General features: G+C 47.4%; 2 protein-coding genes across 2 annotated transcripts in view; both read left to right on the top strand.

Moving 5' to 3' along the window:
* Positions 1–1,809: 1,809 nt before the first annotated feature.
* Positions 1,810–16,422, top strand: LOC113483690 (ovotransferrin-like). Its single transcript, XM_026855437.1, has 17 exons — positions 1,810–2,148; positions 4,136–4,299; positions 4,509–4,617; positions 5,322–5,513; positions 5,713–5,848; positions 6,284–6,339; positions 7,652–7,821; positions 7,946–8,132; positions 9,164–9,318; positions 10,064–10,157; positions 10,565–10,600; positions 11,286–11,444; positions 12,503–12,647; positions 13,594–13,658; positions 14,252–14,436; positions 15,563–15,749; positions 16,183–16,422. Exons 1-17 carry the CDS (start codon positions 2,106–2,108, stop codon positions 16,218–16,220), a joined length of 2,121 nt encoding a protein of 706 aa, XP_026711238.1. The 5' UTR covers positions 1,810–2,105; the 3' UTR covers positions 16,221–16,422.
* Positions 16,423–18,775: 2,353 nt separating this feature from the next.
* SRPRB (SRP receptor subunit beta) overlaps positions 18,776–20,261 on the top strand; it is a 10,690-nt gene continuing 9,204 nt past the window's right edge. The window contains exon 1 of the mRNA XM_026855381.1: positions 18,776–18,874. Coding sequence (XP_026711182.1) covers positions 18,776–18,874 — 99 coding nt within the window. The remainder of the gene's footprint in view (positions 18,875–20,261) is intronic.

Consider the following 20,261-nt stretch of genomic DNA (forward strand, 5'->3'; position numbering starts at 1 on the left):
ATGATCTTGCTGGGCACAGAGGTGAGGCTGGCTGGCCTGTGGTTCCGAAGGTCTTCCTTTTTTCTGTTTTAAAATGGGGTTGTTTCCCCTTTTCCAGTCAGTGGGAACTTTACCGGACTGCCACAGTTTCTCAAATATGATGGATAGTGGCTTAGCCACTTCACCCACCAGTTCCCTCAGGACCTGCTGATGCTTAGATATTTTTGACTTTTCAGTGGCACTGCAATTTCTAAGCTTTCTCGGGATATGTTAGATTTTGGAACAAATCAACAAAAAGTTATGGAAGAACTGTGTGGGACAGCCTCCTGGGAGCTCTTGTGCTTCCTTCCCAAGGATGGGGACACTGCTAAGGCTACCCTGAGCGAGGCAAGGATTGGTGAGACACATGGGGAGCAGAGGATGGATTTCAGGGGCATATACCCGTCTCAGTTGAAGAAGACCATAGCTTGTGGTGTAAACAGAGATGGAAGATCTTTTAAAAAGGAAGGGGGGCTTGTGGTGGGAGCGAGTACCCCCCAGTTGCAGTGCGTTTGGAGATGTCCTGGACAGAAGTGCTGCTCTTCTGGGAAAGCAGGGGATGAACGGATGAGAAATAGGAACTAACCATGCTGAAGTAACTGCTAAAGATGATGCTGAAATAACCAGCATGGCCATGAGTGCCTCTCGCTCAGTCTGTAGGGACCTCCAGCAACCAGTCACAGGTAGGGCAGGCTCACGGTGCCACAGTGGAGGTGCTCATTGCCTGAAGGTCTCCAGGCCCCTTCCATGGGTCATTTTGTGGAGCCATATCCCTGACCTGACACTGGGCTTCCACTTGCACAGAAGACACAACCTGCAGGTTGCTTTGCCCTGAGCCTTCTGGGAAGAGGGAGAAGAGCCAACCCAGTGTGCTTTTAGCCAACCTAAGACAGGAGCCTGCTGTGGGCAAGCCCATGGTACTGCTCCATGGAGGGTGCAGGCTGTGGGAGAGGAAGAACATGTGCAGGGAACGCAGAAGATCATGAAGAGGGGGTGATGCTCCTGAGAGCAAGCCTGGGAGCTGGACCTCGCCACTGGGCTTCCTACAGCACTCCTGTAGCTTGTGTGGGGTGGACGTGGTGGCTGGACCAGCCTTAGGAGCTTCTGTCTAGGGTAGCTACCAGGGCTTGTGGGCTAGCTGATGTGGTCCAGGGACTCCCATTTACTGTGCATGTGCCCAAGTCAGCCCAAAGCTGGTCTTGTAGCCTGCAGCAAAGATGAGGACATTGAGCCTGGGACAGCATCATGAAGGCAGACCTTCGTAAATCTAGCCATGCCCCACTGCTCCTGGCTGCAGAGAGATAGATCAGAAATAATATAACTGGATGGAGAGGTTTTGCAGAGGAAGGGGGAGGAGGGTGACTGCTAACCTTAGCATTTCTTCCTGGGTTCATCCCAAGAATTTAACAAAGGTGCTGAGTGATGTTTCCTTCTGGCTGTAGGCATTTATCGAGCTGCTTGGTCACTGCCATTGATTTTCTTTGTCTGTGCAAGAAGCTTGCCAGATCATGTGTAAGGAACATTTACTGCCTTTCGACCCCATTGCCATTGCCAGGAGAGCACAAGGGAGCAGGCGGACATTTAGGGTGCTGCAAGCCAAAGGGCGATGGGCACAACAGCAGCAGTTTACTGGCAAACATGCAAAACTCAGGGCTGAAACCAGCAGGGACTTTCTGAGATTATGCTGGGCAAGGCAGGGGGTGGCTAGCACAAAGAAAATAGCCCCTCCTGTGGCGTTTCAGCCTGCAGCGGAATTCAAATGTCACAACTTGGGAATTTTCCATCTGAAGCCCCTTGTAAAATGAAAAGGAACTTGTCCTGCTCTGACTCCTGCCTGCGGAGGAGTTCAGTGCCAAAGTGAAAGGCTTCCTAAAAATGGGCTGATCCAGGGAGGGGGGCGATTTAACAGCTATTGAGAAACAAGGAAGGACAAACAGTGTTAGGTCATTGCTTCTGCAAACACAGCCAGGGCTGTTCCTCTATAAAAGGGGAAGAAAGCGGCTCCAGAGCCATCACAGACTTGGAGGGGACAGTCTGTGACCAAGGCTGCTACACCCCCTCCTCAGCACCTGACTCCCCACTCAAGTATGAAACTCGTACTCTCTACTGTGCTGTCCTTCGGGATAGTGGGTAAGTGTTTGCTGAAAGCATTTTCTGAGGAAAGGAAGAGCCAAAACCTCCCAGGACCGCAGGTTTTCCCCCTAGACAAGGCTGGTTTAGAGCTGCAGCACGTGCCAGCCGTTAAGTAAAAAACAAGGACGTAAAGCGATGCTTGCTTTGGCAGCTGTGGCTCCATCGACAAGGGTGGTATTTTGCGTTTTAATGACAGCAGCTTTTCCTTTGAGGCAGCCCACGGAGGCTGGAGGGAGGTCTGCAGCTCTCCACAGCAAGCTGCCGAGCACCCACCTGGCAAGGAGGAGGGATGCTCAGCACCCACTGCCGGGGAGGGGACTGCTCAGGAGAGGCACCGCAATCCTGCTGCTGTGAGGCGAAGGGAAAAATCACCCTCGAACCAACTGCTGTGCCGGGAGAGGAGCAGAGGTTCAGCCAGGGGGGGAAGAAACTAGAGCAAGACCTGCCTGCATGTGTGTTAGGATAAACCTGAAGACAGTGACAGTAAAATAGAGCTTAAATAACAAAAGACTTCACATACTCCTCCCGCTGCTCCTGTGCTGCTGTCTGGCTGCTCTTTGCTTGGGATGCTGTGTACTTTATGCCTAACTTGTGCCACTGCAGAGCTGGCTCTGGTTGAGATGATTATTTCTATCCTCTCTCTCTGCTCACAGCTTTAGCAGGCAATGGGCAGGAAGCCATGGCAAGGAGATTGCTTCCATCTACACCTAACCCGGGGATGCCTGCCTGGAAAGGGAAGGAGGGGTCAGCTGCTTGGAGTAGTCAACAGGTCTATTCTGATCCTCTATAAAGTGTGGTGGTGACTAACGTCCTCTGGTGGGAAGTGCTCCCTGTGCCACTGGCATTGGAAAGTCCTTGAGCACCTTTGCCGAGTACTAGCACACAATGATGTCTTATTAACGGTGAAGAGTCTTTCCTCCTCCCGTGCACAGAAGGAGCCAAGAGGTTGCCCCAAAGCCCTGCAGCAGAAGCCGTGGCACTTGGGGGTCTCATTGCCTTTCCAGTGTTCACCAGTGCAGCCAGGCTGACTCCCTCAGGATGTCCCCATCCAGCCTTTGCCCAGGGCAGGATGGTTGGCAGCACTCCATTAAGGTGACCATGGCTTTGTGCAGCCAGGACTTGGAAAACATAGATAATGGCAGTAGGAATTAAGGGTAAGGATTCTCCCTATGGCCAAATTCTCCACTGGCTCAAAAATCAAGTAAGAGAGAATATTTCAGAGGTGAATGAGAAAATGGAAATGGCACAGGTTAATCTGGAGATGTTTGAATGAAATGTGCCATCAAGGGTTTGGAGGGAGTCAGCTGTGCCTCTTGGTCTGCACAATCCTGCCAGGAAGGGGCAGAGTTAAGGTGAAGTGTGCAGCACATTCTTTAACTGCAAGTTTCCAGCATCGCTGGTGTTTAGGCTGCTGAAGGAGGCATGAGTCTCGGTCCACCCGAGGCCTTTGCATTGCTCTGGTCTCCCAGAGCAGCCAGTCAGATGCATTTATTGGTTGGGGAACTCTTAGAAGAAAGGATTGTGGCAGTGATATGGCATCTCTGTTACTGGGTATAGTGGAGGAGGTGAGATGTAAAAAGACAGTTAAATATATCAGACCATCTAGCCACCAAGGAGGTCACATGTGGCAACATGCTGAATGTAGTCTGGCCAGGTCAGAGCTGCTCTCCCTCTGGGGTTATTTGCACAGAAGTGGGTGTTGCTGTGAGCTCAGGCTGCTTGAATCACGATGCTGTGCAGGACATCCATTACTCAGGAACAGGAATGATCCTCCCAGACGTTCCTGAAGGTGCACATGTCAGTCAAGAAAGAAACTACCTTCCTGCATGACTTAGGAGATGTGCAAGGGAGATCCAGCACCCGGCCATCACCCGAGGCCAGGACTGCAGGGCAGCAGAGTTCATGTATTCAGAGAGATGCTTTTTCTCTCCACATAGTGCATTTCTACCTCTCTGAGACTATTTATTTCTGGTTCTTTCTGCAGCTCTGTGTTTTGCTGCTCCCCCCAAGCCAAGCATCAGATGGTGCACAATATCCATACCAGAAGAGAACAAATGCAATACTCTAAGAGACCTCATGCAACAAGAGAGTGTTGTGTTGAATTGCCTGCAGAAAACAACGTACCTTGACTGCATAAAAGCCATTTCGGTGAGTGGGTAACAAATATTTGTGATGGGCACTGAGGATGTTGCAGCAGCCTGGAGTAGGTTGGGGTTTCCTTTGAGTCATTGGTTGTTACCTGTGATCCCCCTGTAGAGAAGGACTCACCCACAAGGAGCCGGGATAGACTCCAGGAAAGCATTTCCCTCATGTGTCCCTGCTCTCTGTTTACTGACCTAAATCTTTTTGTTGTTTAGAATAATGAAGCAGATGCCATTAGCTTGGATGGTGGTCAAGTTTTTGAGGCAGGCCTTGCCCCCTACAAGCTGAAGCCCATTGCTGCTGAGGTCCATGAACAAAGTGAAGGTACATTTTTATGGAATAGCTTTAAGTCAGGTGGTGGTAACAAACTGGCAGTGAAAAGGCCATCCTTTCCATGCAGAGCTCCCACATTATTTCTGTTCTTTCTTTCTGTGTATTTCTGTTTCTTGATCTCTGCCCTGGAGTTCAGCCTCTTTGTACACAATATTCAGGATCAAAGCACCACAGCAGAGTCATTCTCAGTCCAGTAGCTAAGAAAATACAGATATTAAATGGAAGGCTCTGGCCTCTACCACCCCTAAAACTCAGTCATTTTATTCGTACATAGTATGTGATGGACTAGGTTTAATTGTAAAGACTAAATGTGGAATTTCAGTCTCATAAGGCTTACATGTATGCTCCAGTGGGCAACGACATTTGAGAAAAGACTTGCCAAAAAGACTTGTTGAATCATCCTTACAAAACTATGGACATATCTGATCTCTGTCCAAAATACTGTCGCAAAGTATTTTGCATGTGGTAGTATTTTTGGGTCACTTATCATTACAAGTTGTAATAAACAGCTTTGGTTCGATATTGTCTGTGTAGCTCACTCCTAAGAAAATGGGAAGACCATGAGTGTTCAAGCAAAGTTGCTAATTATTTGGAAGTGCAACACTTTATCCTCTGAAATTAGGGGTTTGGCAGGATTTGAAAAGTTCCTGAGTCCTGCTTTTTCATTGCTTTCCTGCTTTTTTCCTGCACTGCAGGCTCCACAACCAGCTACTATGCTGTGGCCGTCGTGAAGAAAGGAACAGGTTTCACAATAAATAACTTGCAGGGCAAGACCTCCTGCCACACGGGCCTGGGCAGGTCCGCTGGCTGGAACATCCCAATTGGGACACTCCTCCACCGGGGAGACATCAAGTGGGATGGCAAAGAGTCAGCCTCCATCGAGCAAGGTAAGGTGGGAAATGTGAAATAAATGTGTTGATGTTAAGCCAGGGATGGGAGTACAGCAAAAGTGATGAAACCTTCTGCAAAGGTCCAGAGGTGGCTTGCAGAGCAGTTGAGACATTGATATTCTTTGCCCATCCCCTCCCTTCCAGGTCCTTGTAAAAGTGAATTTTAGACTAACTGTTGCTTATTTCTCATCCATAGCCGTGGCCAATTTTTTCTCTGCCAGCTGCGTGCCTGGTGTCACCACTGAACAAAAACTGTGCCGTCAGTGCAAGGCGGACTCCAAAGGCAAATGCTCCCGCACAGGACCTTATTCTGGATACTCCGGAGCTTTTCAGTGAGTGAAAGTTATTCTTGCTTTGTGGAAATATTCTAGCCCGGACACATGCAAGTTTTTATTATACCAGGTAGGGCTGCATTGTAATCAGGGGTCCTCATGTGGCTGAATTTATAGAACAACTGGGAGTGCTGGTAATTAAAGATCCAATTAGTAATAATTGGCAGGCACCTAGTGGGAGATGAGGGAGCCACCTCGGTAGTATGGTTTTGCACAGACTTAAGAATACACAGCATTAACATTGTGCTAAATCTAACCGGGCTTCTTGAGCATTATTTCTCTGCCATTACATTTTCTTCCCTGCAAATGTAGCTTTTTTTGGAGAAGACCACTGCTCTACTGTTGCAATTTGTGGCAAAGTAATTTGCTGAAACAGGAGATAGGGAGCCACAATGTCTGTTTTTTTAACATCTCTTCTGTTCCTCCCACCTGCAGATGTCTGAAAGATGGAAAAGGAGACGTGGCTTTTGTGAAACACACAACTGTTCAAGGTAGGCCTGCAAGATCACCTGGTTCTCTCCTTTCTAGTCCAACCTCTTGCTGCCACTCCATCCTGCAATTAGTCCACACTGTGCAGGCTTTTATTCCTCTCCAGGTTTGCCCTAAACCTCTTCTGATTTCATATCTAGAAGCATGTTTTGCACACTGTGGGCTGACTCACTCTTGTTATTGAGAAATATGATTATGGCGGGGCCCACTTTTTCTTCTCTGAGATTCTCCTTTGAAGAAGAAAAACCTGCTTGATTTAAGTTCAGTGGCATTATTGATGGTGCCATATCACAGATCCAGATGCAATGATATCAGAGCAAATACAGGGTGAGTAATTGTGTAGGTAATTATGCTCACCCATCCCTCTGGGAGGGATTTTGGAGGGAATTCAGCCCACAGTAAGAATTTACTCTGCACTTCTCAGACATGGAAGATGGCCTGGCATGCCCAGGACCTGCAGTGACCTTAATGGAGGGCCACCAAGATGGTCATGGTGCAGGGACACTTGTCCTGTGAGGAGATACTCAACAGTGTGGGCTTGATCAACCTGAAGAAGAGATGTCTTTGGGGGGACCTCAGGAGCAGCCTGCCTGTACCTACAAGTAGCCTAGCAAGAAGGTGGATCCTAGATCTTTATGGAGCTGGACAGTGGAAAGATCAGAAACAATAATCATAAACTGAAACAGGAGCGGTTTGGACCAGATACAAGGGGAAAGTTTTTCCACTTGAGGACAGTCACTAGTGGCACAGGTTGCCCAGGACAGCTGTGCACTCTCCATCCCTGAAGGTTTTCAAGATCCACCTGGAGCAACCTGGTCTGCCCCTGCTTTGACCAGGGGATTGGACCAGAGATCTTTGTAGGACTCTTCCTACCTGAGTTCTGTAAATCTTTGATCTCGGTCCTGGGCTCTGTTTTCAGCCTTGACACAGGCTACCTACTGGCCTTCACAGGCCATGTGCAGCTCCTGACCTGTTCAATCCATTTGTGTGGTGTTCATAAATCTATTTGTATCCATTTGTACGTGTCTGGATGTCTAGGCACTACTGCCACATAGATCCTTTTACTGTAGGGTTAGTTATGACAGAGGCAGAGATAATCTCTCTTTCACAGGCACACGTATTCTCCTTTCTGCATTGCCTTTGTATGACCACAGTGATCACATTACCATTGCAAAGGGAGTGCGTGCAACCTCTCTTCTGCAAAGAATTCTCCCCCAAGCGTCAGGAGAAATAAATTCATTATAAAGCTGCCCCAGACTGGCTGTTTTGTCTATTTTTGTGATGATACAACTCATGGTTTCTCCCTTCCTCCAGAAAATGCCCCAGAGGAGAAGGATGAGTATGAGCTTCTGTGTCTGGATGGCAGCCGTCAGCCTGTGGACAACTACAAAGACTGTCACTGGGCCAGGGTGCCTGCTCATGCCGTTGTGGCTCGAGATGATAGCAAGGTTGATGACATCTGGAGCTTTCTCTCAAAAGCACAGGTATTGTCAAGCTCTCCTTTCCTTCCTCAGCATCCCTTCTTCTGTCCTCTGGCTTTGCTTGCTCTCTCCAGCCTTCCAAGAGCTTTGGTATAGTCATTTGCTGATTATTTTTTGCTCATGGCAGGAAAAATTTGGCGTGGGCACAACCAGCAGCTTCCACCTCTTTGGGCCACCTGGCAAGAAGGAGACAGGCCTCAAAGACTTGCTTTTCAAAGACTCTGCTATACTGCTGAAGCGTATCCCATCACTGATGGATTCCCAGCTCTACCTGGGTTTTGAGTATTACAGTGCCATCCAGAGCCTTCAGAAAGGTAGGCAGGACCTGAAACACTAATGCCATGTCAGTGGGAGCTGCGTTGAAGAGATGGGATCAGCAAATACATCTGGGCAAAAGCAACATGATTTTTTCAAACACAGACAGTATTATCTGCAAACTATTTCCTGTGAAAGGTATTAGTATTAAAATCACACAATCTTCTCAAACTGCATTTACATCAACAAAAGGAATTTGTTGATTCCAAAGTCAAAATAACATTATCACCACACCGACAAAGGTGGAAAATTTACACATGCTCCACCTCTTGTCCCTTCACTGTGACTACAACAACAAAAATTGCTCACAGTTTGAGCATGGTCAAAACTGCTGTTTAGGAAAGCCATTTCTGGGATGTAAGAGGAAGGACACCAGGTTCAGTATTGGCCACTTGAGGGAAACAGTGTCCTTTATTTCCACCTAGACTCATCAAGCATGTACTGATGTCCTAGTTGGCTTTATGAGAGTCAAACACCCCACAGATGACCTCCAAAACCCACTTAAAGCTTGTAGTTGCTCAGAGATCTCTGTGGTAGGCGCAGCTGCAATGCCATTTATGGCAGAGGGTGCATGGACTTCACGTAGCATCAAAACAGATTCAAATACCAGTTCACAGAATCATAACTAGGTTTCATTTTTCCCGCTTGGTCTGGTCTTTGTCTCGTGGTTGTCTGGGCTGTGAGTTCTGGAGAAACGTGGAATATATTATAGGCAGCAATACCAAGTACTATTAGCGCATGGTGGTTTAGTGGTTGCAGTGTTTTAGCTAACACAAATCTGTGTGAATGGCTTGTGTTACGCAGATTTTCTTTCCGACCTGTAAATTGATTTTTGAGCATCCTTCATCTTATGAATAATCCCTTCTATTCACACCAGCCCAGGGCTTATTAGACAAGAATGCCTTGCACTGGACAGCAGCAGGCTGGTTTCATGCCTGAACCCAACAGACCCAGGAATTAGCCTGTTTGTAGCCTTTTTGTTCAGCAGGGCTCTAGGCTTACCCTTGTTTTTCCTCTGCCGGTTCTACAGATCAGCTGAACCCCAACCGCAGAGAAAACAAGACACGGTGGTGTGCAGTAAGCAAGAGTGAGAAGAGCAAGTGTGACCTCTGGAGTGTGGCAAGCAATGGGGAGGTGGAGTGCACTGTGGCAGAATCCGCCGAGAAGTGCATTATTAAGATCATGGTATGGCTTTTTGTTCTTTTCTTTTCCTGGTGAATATCTTAGATGGAGAGCGGTGTTGCTTCTTTCAGCCTGGGAATAGATGGGGTGGAGGGGGTGTAGATTTTAAGAAAAAATTCTGGGAGCTTTGCGAGAAATACCAGTGGACTGAAACCAACCTCATCATGAGGAAAAGACTTGACCTCTTTTTCACTGATCAACATTTTCCAAAAAATTTTATTGGACAGTGTTCTTTTATGAGGTTTCCTAAGTAAAGATCAATTTTCTGGTGTGAAGTAACTTTTTATTTGGAAAAGGAAGTCAAAATACAAATTTTGCAAAATGCAAAGCAAAACAGTTGCCTGCTTAGAAGAGGAGAGATTCCATAGCGTAGGGAATCCAGAGGATGTTAGTGGCAGCTCAGAGGGTTGGGTCAGTACTGTGAAGACAGCACAAAACACAAATTTGAAAGAACAGGTGAGATAAGGAACTCTGTTTGTCAGGGAAGTAGGCTAGGAAGACAGACCCCTGAGCCTGTGAGGAGAGCTGCTGCTGGAGGTGGGTACAAGCGCATGGGAGTGATAATTTCAAAAGTTCCTCTGCATCAGCAAGACCTCGTCTCTCCATATGCTAAGGGATGGCCTTTCATGCCCCCTTAGCCCCAAGCTCTTCTCCCTTCCATCAAGTACTTCTTTTACAAACTGTTTTCTGAAAAGTGCTCTCTGGGGACCTACAGCGTTGTTTCACCACTGCACCATTTTCATTGCAGAAAGGCGAAGCAGATGCTATCAGCTTAGATGGAGGTTTTGTCTACACTGCTGGCGTGTGTGGCTTGGTGCCAGTGATGGGAGAAAACTATGAAGGTAAGCATTATCCTGGGTGGCCCCTCTGGGTCCAGATGGTGGGGAACGGGCTGGTGCAGAAGCACTGGTTTTATTCTGAAGTCTAGAAAGCAGACTCAGTGCTGGATCATGCAGAAAACACACGGTGCTCTGAGGCAACTCTGCTCACTGCTGCATGCCTCGTCTTTCCATGAAGGTGGAACAGCCCTGGGAGAGTGGGCATCGTCAGGAATACAACAACCTCCAGCTCCTCTCTTCTTCGTTCTAATCATGATGTCCCTGTGCTATAGCACCAGCCTCAGTGAAACTGGTTGTTTTAGCTCAGAGCAGCAGATGGAGGCTGTGCTTTGTTCTGTTGATGAGGGAGCTCAATCCTATTTTGGATTTGCATCTTTTATCTAATATCATCGTCTTTTTCTCTCCCTCAGAAAATGATCAGTGCAGCAAAGAAGAAGGAGAACCAGGTAATTACTGCCAACAGAGGGACAGACAACAGTCCTGATGGATATAAGTAGAAAAATATGGCATGGGTGGAGAATAAAATGGCCAGTCTCCACACAAAGAGCCACTGTGTCTAAGGTGGATATTAAAAATTCAGGAGACAAATTTAGTAGTCTGATGGAAAGTCTGGGTCTGGAGGCAGATATCAAGGTAGAGCACACAGTGGTAGCAGAGATCTGTGCTTAGTTGCTGCTATCTGGGGCACAGTAACACCATAATGGTGCCAGGGCTGCAAACAGGAAAAGAGGGTCTGGGTTGTGGCCTTAGGAAATCGTCCTTTATAGAAATGAAAGAGGGAGAGGAGGGAAGGTTTTTGCCCTTTGCTAAAGAGGGAGTAAGAAATCAGAGGGGGATAAGAAATCATCATGTATATCTTGCTTTGGCCTTCTCACATACCTAAGTGTCAGAGTTTGCGGGGGCGGGGAAGTGTTCAGGGATAATAATTTCCCAGGAGCATGGTGGCAGTAGAGGCATCACATCTGCAGGCTCTTCTGTTTTCGCTGCTTGGCAAATCATTTATAAGTGCAAAGTATTTCTCCCATGCTGTTCACAGATGCCCTTTCCCCACTGGAGCCAATGCTCTCCTAAGGGAGTGTGGTGGGATCCTCGGGTCAGTCCTTAATTCTCATCTATTTTATCTTCTGAAAGCATCCTACTTTGCTGTGGCTGTTGTGAAGAAAACTGACGGCGATATCACATGGAACAATCTGCAGGGCAAGAAGTCGTGCCACACCGCTGTTGGGAGAACTGCTGGCTGGAACATCCCCATGGGCTTGATTCACAATAGAACAGGGAGCTGCAATTTTGGTGAGTTGAGTTCTGTATCCATTTCTTCGAGCTTGGAATCTGCTTACAAAACTGTTTTCCCATTCTTCATCTGATCTTCAAAGTTTCTTGTGCCTCAGAGATTTCCACCTGGAGAACAGAGAAGAGGTTATTTAAGGTTTCATTGAGCAAAGTTTTGGGCTGTTGGTGACTGTGTAAGATATGGCAAAGTTTTGGGCTGTTGGTGACAGTGTAAGATATGGCAAATCAGCTGCTTTGGGAGGGGTTTGCTTTCTCTTCACATCTCACCCCTTCCCTTTGCAGCAGCCCAAAAGGTATTCCCAAAAGGGAATACAGGCTGCCCCGGGTATAGGGGGCCTGGTGCTTGTGCAGGGCGTGAAGTGGGGGTAAAGGATGGATTTATGAATCTCAGGAGGGAGGACAGGGCACAGACGCCTTCATTCAAGAAACTTAGAGGGATAAGGTGGTAAAGTCAGCATTGGTTGTGGGACTTTAGAGACTGTTCAGAAGATCAACTTCTACATCCAACTTTCAATTGGTGAGAATTACAGTCCAACAAAATTAATTTGGAAATATTATTGACCAAGGCAAATTAAGCATATAATTATTAAGAGAAAATCTCTAACCGCAAGAAGATACTAGTGTTAGTAAGTTTTAGACTCAGCCTCTCCATCCTCCTGCCTGCCCTTCCTTCCCCAGAGCTTTGTCCCTTCTTTCCCCAGAGCTCTGGCATTGCTGCCAAATGCAACTCTGCTGACCCATAAAGGCTGTGGAGGTTTGGGCTGGCTCTGTGTGAGCTGAGAAGGGTTTGCAGCAAAATCATTCTTCTTTTTATGCCAAGACAGTGCCTATTGCAATTGAGCCATAGGCCCTGCTTCGTTATCAATAATAACAAGACACAAGTTTCACAGTGAAAAGCGGATGCGTGCCATTTGCTGTCCACTGAATCGTGCTCCTTCTCACAGACTGTTTCCACTTCCCAGTGACCACTAGTACAAATTCAGTGTGAGAACGTATTATTAAAAGAAAACCTAACTTTTCAGTGCAGGAAAGTGAATTTTTCCTATTCCTGCCTTCAGATGAGTACTTCAGTGAGGGCTGTGCTCCCGGATCTCCTCCTAACTCCCGCCTCTGCCATCTTTGCAAGGGCTCAGGGGAGGTCTCGAAGGACAAATGTGTCGCCAACAGCCGTGAGAAATACTATGGGTATACTGGAGCTTTAAGGTAGGTGATGGAAACACTCAGGCTGCTCTCAAGAACCCTGGGGCTAATCCCAGAGGTAGATCACATACAGAGTACAGCTTCGTGTTGATGCTGATTTGCTGATCTTCTCTTTTTCTCCATTACACTGCTGAAGGAGTGTGTCTGTGTATGTCTGTAATATTATACATATACTATGTGTTTTTTTCTTTATGCAGCTCCCTGTAAAATGATGTAAAATGTTCCCGTTCTGTAAAACTAATGGTCTGGTGCCTCCAGGAAAACTTGGAGAGACACAAATGTATTGGCCAGACCTCCTCAAATAGCAGCAATGCTACACTTCTAACACAAATAAGGAGGGTTAAAAGATGGGGACCCACAAACAATGCTGCCACTAGACACTCCCTGTTAAAAATGCTGCTTGCCTTAGTTAAAAAGAGCCGTCCCCTAAGAAGTGCAGAGACCAGATGTCAGCCCCAATGCCATCTCCTCTACCTGGTATGGCCCCAATGCCATCTCCTCTGTACCCACCCAGTATCAGCTCAAGACTAAGTAATTTATATTAGGCATGTATTTAAAACGAGAAAGAATCTTGTTTCATTTACATCTAATAGCAAAGAGACCCTCCTTCAGGTTTTGCAGTCCTTTTGGTGCAAGTTAGTGTTTTTACAAAGGTATTGACATGTGCAGGCAGGTATTGCAGAAAGCAAAATAAATGCTGAACTTGGCCAAACTACTTCTTTCCAGCAGTAAAATAAATTGGCTATTTACCATGTGAGAAGGATGCACATTTTTTTCAAGAATGTGTTAAAAGACTCTGTTTCAGATATCCTTAAAATATTCACGGCAGGGGTCCTACACCTGGCTGTGAGATTAATTTTACAAAATAAGACATAAGTCAGGTTCAGCTCTGCAGGAAAGGGCCAGGATTCAAGCACCCACATAACTTGCCTTTTTTTGTACCTCCCAGGTGTCTGGTCGAGCAGGGGAATGTGGCCTTTATTAAGCATTCAATCATCCAGGAAAACATTGATGGTACGTATTTATTGTGTTGCACGGGTCTTGGCGGGGCTGCCTTCCCCTCTCTGCATTATTTTTGTTCCCAGTGCAGAAGGTAATAGCAAGCTTTACCTGCTTGTCCTGTCAATCTCACTCCTCCCACAGGAGAGGCAGGATTCAAACATTAGCATGTGCTATCTGCCCAAGATGGCTCTTCCCTGACATTTCTGCAGAGACTTCCCTGCTAACTACCATTTAATTTCAGCTGCAGAATTATTCAGGTGATCCCTTAACCACAGACTCCTGCCTCAACACCTTTGGGCAGCGCTCTAGCTCCCCGCTTGCATGAAAAATAAAAGTTCAGTTCACATTTCTCAAAGCAGCAGCTGAAGTTTTCCCAGGCATTTGGGAAAAAATGCAAGGAAGGAGATGTAACTAAATTCCCCAGCCTGCTCTGAGAGTCTGACTCATCCCACTGACTTCTCAGAGTTTTACTTACAGCCTCCTTTGAACAAGCCAAGTCTCCCAGTGCTAGTGCACATGCAGGCAGGGACAAATGTTAGATGTTGTGAGGCTGATGTTCTTCTCTGTACAAGATCTCTGAATCTCCAAACCAATTATTTTTAAAGGCAAAAATAAAGAAGACTGGGCCAAAAATCTGAAAATGGACCAATTTGAGTTGCTGTGCACTGATGGGCGACGGGCAAATGTCATGGATTACCAGAGATGCCACTTGGCCAAAGTTCCTACCCATGCTGTGATCGCACGACCTGAGAAAGCAAAAAAAGTCCGTGAGCTGCTGGAGAAACAAGAGGTTAGTAGTACTGACAGTGGAATAAATGCTCTGGGGTTGTTTTATGTGGGATGTTCGCAGTTTTAGAGTAATGACCCTAGAATCATAGCATGGTTTGGGTTGAAAGGTACCTTAAAGCTCACCTATTCCCAACCCCCCCTGCCCTGGGCAAGGCCACCTTCCACTAGCCCAGGTTGCCCAAAGCCCCGTCCAACCTGGCCTTGAACCCTGCCAGGGAGGGGGCAGCCACAGCTTCTCCGGGCAACCTGTGCCAGGGCCTCACCACCCTCACAGGGAAGAATTTCTTCCTGATATCTAATCTAAATCTGTCCTCTGTCAGTTTAAAACTGTTACCCCTCATCCTATCCCTACACCTACATCAAGAGTCCCTCCCCAGCTTTCCTATAGCCCTTTTAAGTACTGGGAGGCCGCCCTAAGGTCTCCCTGGTGCCTTCTCTTCTCCAGGCTAAACAGCCCCAACTCTCTCAGCCTGTCCTCACTGTGGAGGCGATGCTCTGAGTTTCCTTGAGTCAGTGCAAAGCAGAAAGTTTTAAGTTACTGACATGAGGTAACAGCCTTGTCCCTTAGCCTCCCCTTCCTCCATCCCTTTCAATTTGCATTTTTTTCCTCTTCCACCTTAGCAAATACACCTTTAGGTAACATCTCTGGGGTGCCTGGTCTCTAACCCAGCTGGGTCAGGCACAGCCCCAAGAAGACAGCAGCCTCCCTGCAAATGCACAGTCTTCCATCTGCTGGTGTAAATGTAACCAGGTTAAACCAGCTCTGATTTTACACTGAAAATGTTAATATTTGCTCCACCGTCAGAGTCTGCTGAGAAGCACTTGGGAGTTCAGCTCCTTTTGCTTTCAACTCATGGCTAAGACATAGGACCTGCTGGCAGCATCTGCCGATGGGTTCTGCATGTAGTGACACGTCAAAATGGAAAAAAAAATGTTTTGACATTTGTGCCACAACTGTGCCTACACAGCACATGGACAGAAGATTCAATCCTAAATCTCTGGAGCTTGGCTGTGGGCTCCCCAGGATGATGGTGAAGAACTAAGACTAAGAGCTAGGCTTGTACTAGCTGAATCCCACTAGTTTTCTACTTTTTACATACACTTACCTCTTCATGCCTTTATTTCAGAAACTGTTTGGAACAAAAGGAGTTGAGAAAGACAAGTTCAAGATGTTTGAGTCTGAAACCAAGGACCTTCTGTTTAAAGACTTGACCAAGTGTCTGGTCAAACTCCGCAGTGGAATAACATACAAGGAATTCCTGGGAGAGGAATACTATGCTTCAGTGGCTAGCCTCAATACCTGCAATCCTTCAGGTAACTGTAACAGCCCCAGAAAGAAGTCCACAAATTGAAGTTTTTAGCCTCACAGGCATGGACAGTCTTCTGTAGCTGTCCATTTAATTTTTCAAAGCAAAATAAGGATAGCTGATGAAGATGCCAGTATACTTTTCTCAGAGTTCCTTGGATGAACTAAGAACAGGCTTGAAGTCTGCTGCTCTGGCATCAACAGGAATCAAAGATTTTTACTCACCTTTAGAAAATATGCACATTGAGAAATGGCAGAAAGAAACCCCCCCTGTCCCATCAGTGTGTGTTCAGTGTGATCTGTGGTTAATGCTCATTTTTTTGTGGCACACTGAATATATTTTCCACGTGATGACGTTGTTGGCATGGCTGGGTGTGTGCTGGTGGGATGGGAGTGTTTAAAGGCAGGATCTGAATTTTTCCCTGTTCTTTCCCTCTTCAGATCTCCTCCAGGTGTGCACCTTCCTTGAGGACAAGTAGCAAGCCGGGGAGGCCCCTTGCTGGAAGGGGAGGAAGCTTCAAGCCATGACTCCTCTCACGCCCTCAGCGCCGAACACCGACACACAGAGGGCCCTCTGCCTTCACTGCTTTCTCTGCCCTTCCTCATCACTCTGAAAGTGGCTGTTTGGGACTTTACCATTCTCTGATGCCATCACAGCAAGAAATAAAATCTCAAATCTAAGCAGGCGTCCTGAGATTTTTCAAAACAGTGCTTAAGCCCATTCCTCAGTACCTCTCGCTGTAGGGCAGTGTCAGATCCCAACATGGCTATTGTCACTTAAGGGTACTGCTGCCCATTAGAGAAATTTGTTTCAACATATGCCAAAGCAAAATGGATTAAATATGCCCTAGAGTCTAATTAACAGATGGTTTGTAATCTCTGTGCTTTTGCTTCACCGAGATTATTCCATTATCTCCCAGGCAGATGACAGTTGCCCAAGTGTGGTTGGGACACAGGGAGAGTGTTTTTATCAGGGAAGCTGAAGAGCCGAGAAGGAAAGAAAACAAAATAAACCAAAAAAATACAGCTCTTATAAGATGGAAGGTGTGAATAGAAATCTGATCTGGATCAGATTCATTTCCAGCAGGCAGTACTCTTAAAACACATAAAAGTGTAGTGATGGGGAGAGTCCAGGCTTAAGAATTCCTCTCTGAAAAAAATCTAGGACTTACTTAGAAACATGTGGGTTTTGGTAGTTTGTGCAACATGCTGCTGACCTGAAAACAAACATATAGGTGGGCAGCCTTGTCCCTCAAGCAATGTTTGTTACCTGGTGTGAAAAAGCCAGTCTTACACACAGAGCCAAGATACCAGTTTATTCCATAGTTGCACAGAGGGGTGCTAGGTGGTAGTTCCACAAAGCCAGCCCACCACACGATAAATAAGGTATTTATATGCTTCAGACTACACAAATACACATTTACTGTAATGACCATTGGTTAGTTTACTATCACTTTATCCACTTTATCCCTCATTGGTTAGTAACATTCCTTGTCTTGATTTAAAGTTACAGTGTGTTTTAGTTTTTCTGCATAAACTCAGAGGGTGAGGGTTTTTATTTGGGCTAGGGTCGTCAGAGCAGGGAGTGTGATTTTTACTATTATAACAAGGATAGTTCCTCCAAAGGACACTGTAATCTCTAATTAAGCTGATTTACGGTATACAATTTTAACAAGCTTCCATATTTCAGGGTCTTCTTAAAGGACAGTAGCTTCTGATTAGAAGTTCCTCACTAAATCATTGCTGACAGTTTAAAGAACTGACCTAACTTGATACATCCTATGTGTCCTTGTATTTGATGAGAAACAATTGTACAGGCAACAGCCTGACTCTGATCCATGGTGAAAATGAAAAGGCAAAACAAAATAGTCTGCTGAGGTTCTCTGCTTCAGAGCAACAGAGCTGGGGTAATCCGACAGGTCCCAACCCTGTTATCAAGGCAGGCATGGAAGAGCTGCTGAGGGCAGAAAGATGCTGAGAGCTTCTGGCTTTGAGGGAATGAATATTTTGATGGGCTCACAGTGATGCTTTTTTGATGCATAGGGTATATGTTGTGAGAAGACCACTAGCCTGACTGATGATCAGCTTGGAAGACAGAAACAGAGAGTGTGATGGGAAGCAATGAAATTTAGTCCCTCACATTTATGCAGGATGACGTATACTGGACAGATGGCTTTTTTAACCTGTTCTTTAAAACTGGCAAAGAAAGAGATACAGTGCCTCTAAGAGCCTGCTTCTACATGTAACTATGGCTACAGTTTGAAAACTTTCCCCAAGAAAAGCTGCATCATCAATACTCCTTATCAGGTATCCCATAAGTAGGAGGCATGGAAAAAAGGAACCTGACTAGAGGATCACAGAGTAACTCAAGTGGGAAGGGACCTCCAAGAGTCTCCAGTTCAACCTCCTGATCAAAGAAAGGGGTCAACTGGGTTGCTCAGGGCTTGACCCAGTCAGGCACTGAGAACCTCCAAGGATGATGACTCCACAATCTCCCTGGGAAACCTGTCCCACTGCTTGACAGTCCTCAAAGGCTGATTATGACACTCCCCCAAGGATGCTGTACCTTAAGCACACAGCTCTCCCACTCTGCAGGGTCCCGGGTGCTCTCAGTTCTTTCTAGAAAGCAGAGGAAGCAAAAGCTCTCACTGCTATTTAAGTATTAAGGAGATTGGTGGTCTCCTCTGCAGTCAGACCTTCCAAAAGCCATATCAGGCTAGAAAGGGCCTACAAGCACCTACATCAAAGCCAAATTACAAGGCCAAAGACACAGCAGGGATCCCAGGGGCCACTGGTTCAAGTTGGGGAAGGACGCACTGACTGCAGCTGAGCCCCACTGCTGGACTGCAAAACAGATTTTCTCCATAATGGCCCCCTGCTTTCTACCCATTTGCAGCCCTTCTCCCAGATTACTACAAAGGATGGCTGCTGCAAACCTGGCCTGCCCTGCAGACTTGGTCCTCTAAAGCCCAGGGCTGCACCCCTTTCAGGAGCACCAGGCCTGTCGCTGCCCCAAACACATTCTGGCCAGTACATGGGGGTGACTCCGGAACCTGCTGTCCAGGGGGACATCGATGGCCCCGTCCATCCTCTGGGCCAAACTGCTGCCGGGGGACAGCTGCCCCCAGCCTCAGTGCTGGCTCCCTGGAAGGGCAAAGGGCAGAAGTTCCTCCCATACCCACTCTGAACCTCTCTTGTTTCAGTGTATTCCCATTGCTCCTCATCCTGCACCACAGTGTACAGCGTGGCTCCGTCCTCCTGGTGCATGGTACAAATGTGGCCACCTCTTCTCCAGGCTCAACAGGTCCTGGTCCCTCAGCCTCACCGCACAGGGTGAGGCTCCAGCCCCCTGAACACCTTGGTGGCTCTCTTTTGAGCTCTGAAAAGGAATGAAAGGGCTCAAACAAAGGAATTTCTGACAATTATTAAGACTAAACTGTGATGTATGAAAGCTTTGCTTGTGTTTTGCCTCATTTGTTTCTCAAGGACTCCTGACTCCTCAACTGTTTCCTTAGGTCCCTCTGTCTATTTAGGTAAGATTGAAACACTCGTTAGGCTCCTGATGTAAATCACTGAGAGCAGACTCAAGGCCTTCAGTGGGCACTTGGGCAACTCCTAGAATGAGATAAGGGGGGCTCGAACAAAGAGACACAGAGACCCTGTTATAGGGAGGATGATTCTGCTGATTTAGGAGGGAGGCGCCTGGACTTTACTTCACAGCGCACTCTCCGGAAAGAGGGTCACTAGCGAACACTGTGAAGACTGCTACATCTTCCCTCCACCACTGAAGTCCCTCACCCTATTCCCACTACACATGCTCGGACTATGTAAATGAATTCTGGGAACTCATTCCTTGGCCCAAGAGACTCATCCCCCCTCTCTGCCCCCTCCTGGCAGGGAGTTGCAGAGGGCCAGGAGGTCTCCCCTCAGCCTCCTCTTCTCCAGACTAAACCCCCCAGTTCCCTCAGCCGCTCCCCATCAGACCTGTGCTCCAGACCCTGCCCCAGCTCCGTTGCCCATCTCTGGACACACTCGAGTCATTCAATGGCCTTTTTAGGGTGAGGGGCCCAAAACTGAACCCACTCGTTGAGGGGCGGCCTCACCAGTGCCGAGCACAGGGCTCAGATCCCTTCCCTGTCCCTGCTGGCCACACCAGTGCTGATACAAGCCAGGATGCCATTGGCCTCCTCGGCCCCCTGGGCACACTGCTGGCTCCTGTTTAGCCGGCTGTCTGTCACCCCCCAGGTCCCTCTCTGATCAGTTCGCTGTCGTTCACAGATGTCTTGCTTGATCCGAGGGCCCCAAAACCAGCCACAGCACCTATACATGGCCAAACATCTCGAGGCGCTTGTGTCTCAAACCAAGGTCCCAGTGCTGAGCTGGGAAGGGGCAATACCCTCCCGGACCCCCGGGGCTCTTAGGCCACTGCAGCCACCCTCGGCCCTTGCCTCGTGCGGCAAAGGCAAGGCGCTCCCTCCGCCCCGGGGCAGGCCGAGGCACGGAGCGCCGGGCCCGACCTT

This window comes from Athene cunicularia, assembly GCF_003259725.1.
Source record: "Athene cunicularia isolate RWA chromosome 9 unlocalized genomic scaffold, athCun1 chr9_part2, whole genome shotgun sequence".
NCBI lineage: Eukaryota > Metazoa > Chordata > Aves > Strigiformes > Strigidae > Athene > Athene cunicularia.

Bases quoted from the DNA above. Each gene is read 5' to 3' on its own strand.
- LOC113483690 (XM_026855437.1), top strand. From the start codon at position 2,106: ATGAAACTCGTACTCTCTACTGTGCTGTCCTTCGGGATAGTGG. The intron at 4,300-4,508 runs GTGAGTGGGTAA...TTTGTTGTTTAG, and splicing joins ACTGCATAAAAGCCATTTCG to AATAATGAAGCAGATGCCAT. The intron at 4,618-5,321 runs GTACATTTTTAT...CCTGCACTGCAG, and splicing joins GGTCCATGAACAAAGTGAAG to GCTCCACAACCAGCTACTAT.